The 12,380-nt window shown below is 34.0% G+C and overlaps 1 protein-coding gene across 1 annotated transcript in view; it reads left to right on the top strand.

The window, feature by feature from the left end:
- LOC123231726 (CREB binding protein) overlaps window positions 1-12,380 on the top strand; it is a 180,254-nt gene that overhangs the window by 82,757 nt on the left and 85,117 nt on the right. Inside the window, exon 3 of the mRNA XM_044658032.1 lies at window positions 2,835-3,011. Within this exon, the coding sequence (XP_044513967.1) occupies window positions 2,835-3,011 (177 nt within the window). The remainder of the gene's footprint in view (window positions 1-2,834; window positions 3,012-12,380) is intronic.

The following is a 12,380-nucleotide window of genomic DNA, read 5'->3' as shown; positions in this document are numbered from 1 at the left end:
GAACTGGAAAGCTCCCTGTGTGCTCCTGGCTAAATTCTGTCCTCATTATTCACGGACTTCTGCCTTTCTTATCTAGGCTAGGAAAGTCACTGACATTTTCTTGGATTTCCTGATACAGATTTGGTGTGGTACATTCTTTCTGCTACATTTCTGTCTTGGCTCCGTTTCCAACAGTTACTAGTGTTATTTCTGGGTTCAATTTTTGCTTCTGATGCTTAACGAATGGTTGTATGACTCTGAACAAGTCACTTAAACTCTCAGTGAGCCAGGCAATTTTCCAAGATTATCTCAGTGCATTTGTAGGTTTGCTTTTATAGAGGGAATTCCCTACATTAGTGAAATCACAGATTTGAACCAGACAAAAAAATCTTGTTCTTTTCACCATCATTGTCTAATGAATCAAGCAAATTTCCTAATAGAATCATAGGATTTTGACTTTGGAACTACAGTGTAATCGTATTTTCCCTATCTCTTTTTTATAGTGAATCATCAAAGTAAAGAGTAAAACTCCGTTTTCTGCTTAAAGTATTAAACTTATTTTACTATTTAGAGTGTGAAGAATTTGGAAGTAGGGGTGGGTTTATTTGTTATTTACAGATGGATAATCGACAAGCATTTTTGGTATAGCCATTGCAGCTACAGTTTTTGTTTCCTAAGCTCAAGGTTTGTTCCATAAGCATCTGTTCTGCTGATACCTTTTTGAGTCCTTGTTTCCTTGAATTCTTTTCATTAGTCTTTTCTGCTAGTCATATCTCATTCTCATTTTTTTTTTTTTTTAGTTTCCTGTTACCAATCTTTCTTCCTAGTTGTACAACCCACTTTATTGGAAAACTTTATTTCTCTTCTTCCTGTCCCATCACATTTCCATGGAATAGTATAAAGTGACTTTTGTTCTAGAGTAGAAAGAGGTAGGATTACAACATATACAAATGGTGACCATTGTTTCAGAAATTGTTCCTGTAATCACAAGTTTTTTATTTATCTCAGAACTTTATAATTCTTCTATAGTAGTGTACTCTTGGCCATTTGGAACAAAACTGGAAATATTAACTTTGGGTTATCATCCAATGCTGATCCTAACAGTATTCAATTCTCTTCCATTTTGGGGACAATCTTAGATACAAATTGGTATTTGGGAGACCTGGAAATATCTTACTCTTTACTATGTAGTTTGTTGGATTTGATTTAGTGTAAGATTTTAGGAAAGATCTTGTCCTCAATTTTGTATGTCCTTAATTCCTAGAATAGTAGGGCCCTGATAAACACTAGTTAACTATAGACATACAGAGACGCATATGGAAAGACAGTTGTACAGTGCTTTCTGGTCTCCTACCTCCACCAAAAGACTATTTTAGAAAGTGAAAATGAAAACAGAGAGATGCCCCACCCCAACCCCACTCCCAATACTTTATCCAGAGTTCCTTGGGTTGACAACAGGTAACTAAAACCCCTCACCTGCCAGTGGAAACTTTAGCATCAGGGAGCAGATAAAAATGAAATTACAGAAAGCAAAACCTCAGAGAAGAGGATCTATTTTAGTTATTCACTTACTTGGATACCCACCTTATGTAGACTATTGTGAAAGAAATTGTAAAGGATTGTGGATGAAGAAAATGACAAACTGTTCTTAAATTAGTTCCAAAATAATGGAATATTAAGATCTAGTTGAGACTATGCCAGTGATGGTGAACCTATGGCACGGGTGCCAAAGGTGGCATACAGAGCACTATGGACATGTGCTGGCCCCACCCTTTTACTAGAAAGGCAGAGGGACCTGGGTGGAGCTGTTCCCCTCCCCTTCTCCACCATGTCTGGTGACATTTTTTCACATCTCCCCCCCTCTTCCTGGCAGCCCAATGGGAGCACTTATTCCTTTCCCTGTGTGAAAGGACACCCGGCACTCCATCTCTAAACAGTTCACCATCACTTCCCTATACCATTTGAACATAAAGGATTATGCTTTCTGGGTATTCTATGGCAAAGTTTGGTTATAGGCAGAGGGTTAGATGTTAGGAATTAAGAGCAATATATTGATGCAGCCTTTGTGTGTGTTTAGATCTTTGATAGGTTTCAGGCACAACCTGTGATTGCATAAGGTTCTGCTGTTGGCCTTCTTTTCTTCCAAGTCTACATTTTCTTGTGACTTTTCTTAGTCACAAATCTGACCTTTTGACTTCTTTGCTCAGTTAATTCCAGTGACTTGTTGCCCTAGAGTAAAATATAGCCTTTTCTATTTACCTTTTAATGCATACATAATCTGGCCCCAACCTTCCAGCTTTTTTCCAGGATATTGTTTTTCCTCTCCTCCTTTTCAGTCTAGGCTTTTTCTTTGTTCCTCACTCATCTCCTACTCAGCCTTTTCCTCATACCTGGGATGTTTTCCTTGTTAAACTTTACCTCATAGACTTCCTTTCTTCCTTTAAGATACAGGTGAAGCAACTTATTCTACGTGAAACTTTTCTGATCCTTCCAAATATTAGTACTCTCCTTAAAAAACTACCTTGTATTTAACTACTAGGTATATTTGTGTGTGTATTGCCCATATATTTATCATGCATATGTGTATCATATATACACACATGTATGAATAACTACTAGTTATGTCCCCGATTAGATTATAAGTTCATTGCCAGCAGTGTTTGTTTCATTCTTTGTATTTCTATCCCAATTTCCTTGTATAATGCTTGCCACATAATTGTTGATTGATTAGTGCTATTTACAATTGAGGTAGAGCTTAAATGGAAAAATAACTATTTTGACCACAAAATTTTCAAGGCCTTTTCTTTTGATTTTATTCAGATCCTAATAACTGATATTTTCTGTTTTTGTTCTAGATGGGAATGACTGGCAACACAAGTCCATTTGGGCAGCCCTTTAGTCAAACTGGAGGGCAACAAATGGGAGCTGCTGGAGTAAACCCTCAATTACCAAGTAAACCAGGAATGGTAAACAGTTTGCCACCCTTTCCTTCGGACATCAAAAATACTCCAGTTACCAACGTGCCAAATATGGTGAGTTTTTATTTAATACTTAATACTTTGGTTCTTCAGAAATAACTTAATAGTTTTTTTAAGTGGAAATAACTATTTTTTCCCAAATTGCTACAAGAAAACAAACCTATTTACTTATTATGTAATTAGCCTAATCTTTCTGTAATTATGAAATTTGAAGAGGAACGAATTACTTGTTCTTTGGACAGACAATAACTTCCTAGAATGTGGGAATTAAGAGTGGCCAAGCTGCATTTTTCCTGTGATCCCATTGGTACTTTATTGCTGTGCAGAAAATGAATGTCTTAAAAAATGTTTTCTTAGGGGGATAGCTAGGTGAAAGCCACACCTAAAGATGGGAAATCCTGGGTTCACATCTGGCCTTAGACACTTCCTACTTTGTGACCCTGGGTGTCACTTATCCCCATTGCCTAAGCCCTTACTGCATTCTTCCTTGGAACCAATACACAGTCTTGATTCTAAGATGGAAGGTAAGGCTTTCAAAAAAAAATTATTTTAGTTAATGTCATTGTGCCTCAAATGTTTAAAACAAGAAGACTCTCTCTCTTGTAACTGCTTTAAAGAAATATTAGGAAAAATAACCTTAAACTCAAAGGAACAGAAGCACTGGACCAATTCAACATGTTATCTTTCTCAAAAAAATCTAAACCTCTGTATTTGGCTATAGAACATCTTCTACAATAGTTAGACTTATTAAATATCTAGAGTACATGGGAACTTTGAAAATTCAAAACATTTAAGTGTAGCCAGCTTTTACTTATAACCTTTTTTTCTTTTTCTTTTTTTTTAAATGGGCATATTCCATTCTTTCACTGAAAAACTCAGATTGTAAAGCACATTACTGCTGGAGATTATGAAATTTGCTTCCAAAGAACTCTCTCCTCTGGTTTCTGAGGTTGGTAGAAGAGAGAATTTTTGAAATCTTGGAGTGAAGCTGGGCCTAGTGTAGGAGATAGCTTTTCAAAAGTTGCTAGACAGAATGTGAGACTATATCTTTTGACAATTTCATGAATTCTGAGCTTTGGCTAATAGCTTGATCCTAGAAGTTTATAGAACATTATAGCTGGAAAGACTTTAAATGGTAGATTTTGGATTGTAACTAACATTTTCTGATTCCTTACTCCTTTGCTTCTTCCCCTACACCACAATAGTCAGTTGCTTTCATCATTTCTTTACTATATACAGGTTCTTTAAAGGTGAAAGTTTCTCCTTTGTTTATGAATTTTAGTTTTTGACACCTATGGATTCGAGGCTGTACAAATACTATATAATGCCAATCAACTTGTACTTTTCACATAACTATCAAATGTCTTCTAGTAACTTCTTGTCCTAACCCTTATGTTCTAGAATTACTTGCCTTCTGAAACACAGACCTCTAACCTTCTTCACTCTAAGCATATTCTAATCCCTCTTCAACTCAACGTTTCTCATGTTTATAGCATTGGGTGTTATCCTTGATTCTTCACTTTCATTTATCCCACATAACCAAATTAGTTCATCTGGACTTTGGCATCTTCTAATTGGTCTCCCTGACTCAAGTCCCCTTCTCTTATCTATTCTCCACATAGCTTTTATAATGTGATTTACCTGAAGTATAGGTCTACCTATGTCACTCACTTAATAAAATCCCTGAATATTCACAAATATAAACTATTGTTTGACTTTTAAAACCTTTTGTAACCTGGGTTTAACCTATAGTTTTACCTTGTTATATTTTACTCCCTTTTTTACATTTTATGGTCAATTGAGACTAATCTTGCTATTCCATACACATAATACTGTTTTTCATCTCTGTAACTTTGTACATGCTGTCTCCCATGCCTGGACACTCTTCACATCTGTTTCTTAGAATTTTTTTTCTTCCTTTGAGTCTTAACTAAAACACTATTTTCCACCTGAAGCCTTTTTTGTTCCCCCTAGCTCCTGGTTGGTTGTCTGTAAATTAAATTATTTTGTATATAACTTTATGCATGTATATGATTTTCTCCTCTTTCCAGATCCCAAGAATGTAAGTTCTTTTATAGCTGGGATTATTTAATTTTTATGTTATAGCATGTAGTACAAAATAGGAACTTAATATAAATGTTCATTGCTTGATTTCAGGTGTAGCTTAGCATTAGCAAGTGTCTTTTTTTGTCAATTAATTTCATTATTCATGTTAAGTTGTATCCATGGACCAGAAATAAATAATAAAATTTTAGGTTTTTAATTAGGAATATCTTTGCAAAAACCATTTGACTTTCCCACCTTCATGTTCTATTATTAATATAAAGTGATATTGCTGGTAGGCAAAGCTATCATTCTTTCTGTTCAAGTAACTTGTTCTTGATTCTTAAAGTTTTCACTCAGGCCATGGAATGGAATGCTATTTCCTTGCTTCCATTCTATGTTACATTCTTTTCCTAATAAACATATAAGAAGATTCACCAATCAATCTCACAATTTTTAAATCATATAGATAAAATTTAATTAAGTGAAAGTAAATTTTTAGATTTCATTTAAAAAACAAACAGGCTAAATAGAGGACATACAATATTTTAAAAAAGCTAGATAACAGCTACTATTAGAGAATGGCTTTTAGTCTTATATATTTCTCTTTCTTGTCTGTTTGACAACTAGTGGTTGTCTCTTGATAATCTCTCTCTAAATTAGAATTTAGGGGGAGTGCTTCATTTTTGTGAAAACTATTCCACCTTTTTTTTTTTAACTCAAACATGGTAACAGGTTTTTTTAGAAACTAAAGTTATTCCTTTACCTGTAATTCTGCCCCAATGATTGAATTAGAAAAACAGAGAAACTTTAAAAAGTAATCATTACTCTGTAAAAGATAAGTTATGAGTTATTTTGATTCCTTGGTGTCAAAATGTCAGAGACTCTTATAATCTTACTTTGCCTACTTAATGGTTAATTTAAAGCATTTGGGGCAGATACATAACCATTTAAAATATTTATTTTCCAATCACATATAAAAAATTCAACATTGGTTTATTGAAGTCTTTCTAGGTTTTTCTGAAATCATTCTGCTTACCATAGCAGAACATTACACTACCCATCTACTTGTTCAGCCATTACCCAATTGTTGAGCATCCTCTCACATTCCAATTCTTTGCCATTGCAAAAGTCTGCTATAAATATTTTTTTTACAAATAGGTCCCTTTCACTGTTTTTTTTTTTTTTCTTAATTTCTTTGGCATACAGAGCTAGTATTGGTGTTGGACCAAAGGGTAGGGATGGTTTTATAGCCCATTAAGCGTAGTTCCAAATTGCTTTCTAGAATGGTTTAGTTTGTAACTCTTCAAACAGTGTATTAGTGTGTCTCAAATTTCCCACATCCCCTCCAAGTTCTGTCATTTTCCTTTTTTGTCATAATAGCCAGTCTGATAAGTGTGAGGTGGTACCTCAGTTATTTTAATTTGCATTTCTCTGATCATTAGTGATTTAGATCATTTTTTCATGTGACTATAGTTTGACTTCTTCATATGAAAAGTGCTTGTTCATATTCTTTGACCATATATCAGTTGGGGATTGAATTATTTTCTTATAAATTTTACTAAGTTCTCTATATATTGAAAAATGTGGCCTTATCAGAGAAACTTGATGTAAAATTTTTTTCACGGTTATAATTATTTTGTATTTCCTTCTTTCCTGTCCCCCTGTTTATCCTCTTCCCTCACTCCATTTTACCTTGTTCCTCTAATAAAGTCTTTTGCTTCTGACCACCATCTTCCATAATCTACCCTTCTTTGTATCAGCGCACCCCCTTTTTCTCCCTTCCCTTCTACGTTCGGTAAGGTAAGATAGTTTTGTATACCCAACTGAGTTACTGAGTTATGTTACTCCTTTTTAAAGCTAATTCCAATGAAAGTAAAGTTTAAATGTTGTCTCTCCCCTCTCTCAATCTTTCCCTTCATTGTAAAAGCTCTTTTCCAACTCTTATATATGAGATTACTATACTATACTGTACTGTACTATATCCCACTTCCCTCTTTCTCACTCCTTAATTTAATACTTTTTAGGTATCATCTCATCATAGTCATCTCTCATTCCTTAACATTATATTTTTAGTTATCCCATTATAGTCAACTTACTCCCATATCTTTTGTCTATATTTCTTCTTGCTGTCCTAATAATGGTAAAATTTTTAGGTGTTACAAATGTCATCTTTCCATGTAGGTGTGTAAACAGTTTTACATTATTGGATCCCTTATGATTTCTCTATTTAACCTTTTGATTTTCTATTTAATTCTGGTCTTTTCATCAGGAATGGTTAAAAATCCTATTTTTCATTAATTCATTCTGCCTTTGCCCCCTCATCCTCCCCCCCCATAAGAATTTTACTTAAATTTCCTTGAGTAGATGATTCTTGATTGTAATCCTGCCTTCTTTACCATTCATAATATTGTATTCTAAGCTCTTGGATGCTTTAATGTAAAAGCTGCTAATGTGATTCTGACCACAGCTCTGAGATATTTCAGTTTTTTCTTTTGGGCTGCTTACCATATTTTCTCCTTGACTTGGGAGCTATGAAATTTGGCTTTAATATTCCTAGGAGTTTTCATTTTGAGATCTCTTTCAGGAGGTGATTGGTAGATTCTTTCCATTTCTATCTTATCCTTTGCTTCTAGGATCTCAGGGCAATTTCCTTCGACAATTAAAAAAAATATATGATGCCTACACTCCCTTTTTGATAATGGCGTTCATGTGGTACAGTCATTCTTAAATTATCTGTCCTAGATTTATTTTCCATGTCAGTTATTTCTTTTTTTTTTGAAACTTTTAATTAACTAATTAACTAGTTAAGGCCATTTTCCCATGGTTATAGGATTCATGTTCTATCCCTCTCCTCCTCCCACCCAATACATAGCCAATGTACAATTCTACTAGATTTTACCTATGTCATTGATCAAGATCAATTTCCATATTATTGATATTTGCATTAGGGTGTTCATTTTGAGTCAATATCTGTAATTATATCCCCATCCACCCATGTGACCAGGCAGTTGTTTTTGTTCTGTGTTTCTACTCCCACAGTTCTTTCTCTGAATATGGATAGCATTCTTTCTCAAAAGTCCCTCATAGTTGTCCTGGACCATTGCATTGTTGCTAGTAGAGAAGTCTATTACATTTGATATTACCACATTGTATCTGTCTCTGTGTATAATGTTCTCTTGGTTTTGCTCCTTTCACTCTGCATCAGTTCCTTGAGATCATTCCAGTTCATAAGGAATTCCTCCAGTTCATTATTCCTTTTGGCACAATAGTATTCCATCATCAACAGATACCACAATTTTTTTTTTTTGCCACCACAAAGAGCATGGCTATAAATATTTTTGTACAAGTCTTTTTCCTTATGATCTCTTTGGTGGTATGACTGGATCAAAGGGCAGGCAGTCTTTTAGCGCTCTTTGGACATAGTTCCTAATTGCCATCCAGAATGTTGGGTCAATTCACAACTCCAGAGTAATGCATTAATGTCCCAATTTTTCCAATGCCCTCCAACATTTATTACTTTCCTTTGCTGTTAGCCAATCTTGTGTGAGGTGGTATCTCACAGTTGTTGTGATTTGCATTTCTCTAATTATTAGAGATTTAGAGTGCTTTTTATGTGCTTATTAATAGTTTTGATTTTTTTTTATCTGAAAATTACCTATTCATGTCCCTTGCAAATTTATCAGTTGGGGAGTGGTTTGATTTCTTTTTTTTGTACAATTGATTTGGCTCCTTACAAATTTGAGTAATTAGACTTTTGTCAGAGGTTTTTGTTGTTATAAAGATTTTTTTTTTCCCAACTTGTTATCCCTTCTAATTTTGTTTGCATTGGTTTTGTTTGTAGAAAAACTTTTTGATTTAATGTAATCAAAATTATTTATTTTACATTTTGTAATTTTTTCTAACTCTTGCTTGGTCTTAAAATCTTTCCTTACCCAAAGATCTGCATGTCAGTTGTTTTTGCAATGAGATATTTCACTTTTTGTTCCTTTTAATTTTTTTGCCCTAATTTTTTTAACACAGCCACTTTTTTTAAGGAGTTCTTTTCTTCAGTAAAATTTTGTATACCTTTTCTAAGTGACCAATTCTGCTTTTTATTTATTATTTTTTAATTTTTTAATTTTAATTTTTAATATTTTCCCATAGTTACATGTTTCATGTTCTTTCCCTCTTCCCCAAATCCCCTAACCCCCCTTAGCCAATACACAATTCCACTTCAATTTTGCTTTTTAAAGGAATTTTTCAGTAGATTTTTGTTCCCTCTTTACCAAGCTGTTGACATTTTCTTATGATTTTCTTGCACTATTCACATTTCTTTCCCCAATTTTTCTTCTACTTCTCTTTTTCTGATTTTTAAAATCCATTTTGAGTGTTTCCAAGAATTCTTTTTCAACTTAAGACCAATTCACATGGGGGGAGGTGGCACTTTGTATGTAGCTTTTTTGACTTTGTTGTCTTCTGAGTTTGAGTTTAGATCTTCCTTGTCACCATAGTATCTTTATATAATCAGATTGTTTTTTGGTTATTTGTTCTTTTTTTCTAACTTATTTATTGACTTTTAACTTCCTGTTAAAAGTTGCGTCTTCCTTCTAGAGTCAAGAGATCACTGTCCAAAACAGTAAGTCAAGGAAGATTTCTCGGAGGAGGTAGCAATTTAAAGTAAGCTAAAAAATGAAGCCAATTCCTGGTATGAATTTGTAAAAATTTTCATTCTGAGAAAGGAAGGCCAGATTGCCTGAACTTAATGGATCTTTGATTAAAAGGCATAAACTAATGACAATAAATAAAATGGCTCATTTTATTTCATTCTCAGTGAAAGCATATTCATAAATGATTTTTAAGATACCTTCATCTTGCTTTGTAGATACTCATTTGTACAGAGTAGATTGTTTGGAGAGAGGCTCAATGATTTGCCTTGGATTGTACAGCCTTTGTGTGTCAGGCAGAGGCAGGACTTGAAACCAGGTCTTTTAAAATTTGAAGTCAACTTTTTATCTACCACTCTTTGTTGCCTTTGTTTCTTGAATATATATTAATATTAATTCAATTGGAAGATCTGTTTTTAGGTCTAATCCATTGTTATGTTACCCATTCAGTTTTGGGGAATGGTTAGCTAGTTTTTTCCTAAATTGTTTGGCTCCCTTTTGAGATATCTTTTTAAAGTGACTGTTGAAATAATTAAAGTTTATGTGAAAGTACTTTGCAAACTGTAATGTGGTGTAAAAATGTAAGATGGTGATTATTGTGACCAGGCAAATAAAAGTATATAACATTTGATGGCTATACTGAAGCAGTTATTTCCATAGTTTCTTTTACTAATTTAATATTAAAAAAGGTCAACAATGTGTGATTATTTATAAACTTTGCTTATTCCTACTTTTTTCTAGGTGTAAGGTACTCCACCACATAACAAATAGTTTTAGAGAGTTTTGATATTAGGTATTATTTTGGCATAAGTTCATTTCACGTCTGCAAACCTTTCAGCATTAGATGCTGGGGATACAGAGATAAAAAGAAAAACACTACACACACACTCTCTCTCTCTCTCTGTGAAAGATAGATGGAAGAATGGAATGACCTAAGCCAGAGAGAACAACAATCTTTTGGCTCTTGAAATACATACGCTCAGCAAGAGTTGACCTGTTTGTGAGCTGAAGGAAGGGGACAGATTTGAAAGCTATAGACAATATTTGGTGATTAATTTGATATGTGGAATAAGGAAAAATAAGGAGTGGAGGATATGAAACCTGGGTGCCTAGAAATATGATGGTACTCTTATCAGAAATAGGGAAGTTTTGAAGAATGTTGGGTTTAGGGGCAAAGATAATAAATATAACAGATCTGGGATGATAGGTTATAACTCATCCATATATGCACATTTTGTAGGAAGAAAAAGGGAGGAGTGGTAGCTGCTTTTCCTATAGATGTCCATGGAGTAAGCAGATGCTTAGGTCTTATGTAGGTAAGTTAGGAACTCGTACAGTAGAATGAAAGCAAAGTGGGAAAATGTTAGAGGATAAAGCAGAAAGGGATTGAGTTTGAGAAAAGCCCCAGGATTGACTACTGCTGAGAAAGTGAGATATGACCCATTTTTTAACCCATTGATTGCTTTATCCCTTCACATCATTCTCCACTCCTCCTTCTCCAACCAGTCTTTGCTCTAAGAAACAGGCCATGAAGTCCTTATCTTTCCCTGGATAATGAAAGTAGAAAGTATGTGGATTGAATGGAAGTGAGTATTTGTGGGGAAAATTTTTAGTGAGAGAATATGGCCTATAAGGGAGAAGGAACATTAAAGGATGAGTTCTAGTTTTTTAATGTCGAGGATATCAGCAGTATTATTAATAGGAATAGTATAGTTAAAAGGAGGAGCCAATAAGTTTGCTTTTCATACTTAATCGGGAAGGGCAAAATTGTACACAGAATGTAAAGTAAGAATATGAAGGGAGATGAGCCTCGTAGAAAACTTTTATGTTGCAAAAGCTTTAGAGATTCTCCTGCTTTGATAATGGTATGTAAAGGAGTCATTAGTTGTCCCATAGTGCATTTTAATTGTTAGAGTTAACTTGTGACTTGAACATAAGAAAATTATTTTATTGATAGTAGAATTGCTTATTTTAATAGTAGCTTTCTTTTTTTTTAATTTTTTTAAACCCTAATATCTTTTATATATATCCTTCTATATTAATTTTATTTGTTACAGGGCTAGGCAATGGGGGTTAAGTGACTTGCCCAGGGTCACATAACTAGGAAGTGTCTGAGGCCAGATTTGAACCTAGGACCTCCTGTCTCAATCCACTAAGCCATCCAGCTGCCCCCAATAGTAGCTTTCTTGTATGTTACTTTACTCCACCTGGGTACTAAGGTTAGTTGTTGGGGTTTTTCCCTCAAAGTGAACATACCCTTGATTTTATAAAGGAAGGTAGTAGAAAAATGTAATTTTGTTAGTAGATGTTTAATAGCAAACAAGACTAGACTTCTAAGTAAGCAAATAGATTCCTAGGTAGTTGGTTCCTAGCCCTGTTTTTATAACACCACCATCTTGTTGCTAGTGTTCTTAGGGAATATAGAGTGATGTATCTTAATTTTAGAGGTATAGAATCTTAGTATTTAAAAGATTCTTTTTAGAAGTCATTTAGTTTTTTTCCTACAACATTCCTGATTGTTAATGTAATCATAGTAGACAGAGTTTCTAATAGTTTCAAATCCAGCTTATTTAATTGCTGGGCAGTATTTTTTGTTTTGCTGTAACTTCTACTCATTGAGTTTAACTATTTAGGCCATATGGTAAGCTTATTTATTATATTTGAAGATTGATATCTCTGGTTTTCTCATCTCCAAACTAAACCAATACCAACTTTCGTATAACACATAGTTTAT

Source organism: Gracilinanus agilis, chromosome 1, assembly GCF_016433145.1.
Source record: "Gracilinanus agilis isolate LMUSP501 chromosome 1, AgileGrace, whole genome shotgun sequence".
Classification (NCBI taxonomy): domain Eukaryota; kingdom Metazoa; phylum Chordata; class Mammalia; order Didelphimorphia; family Didelphidae; genus Gracilinanus; species Gracilinanus agilis.
Note: the sequence above shows the minus strand (reverse complement) of the source record. Positions and strands in the feature narration are given on the sequence as shown.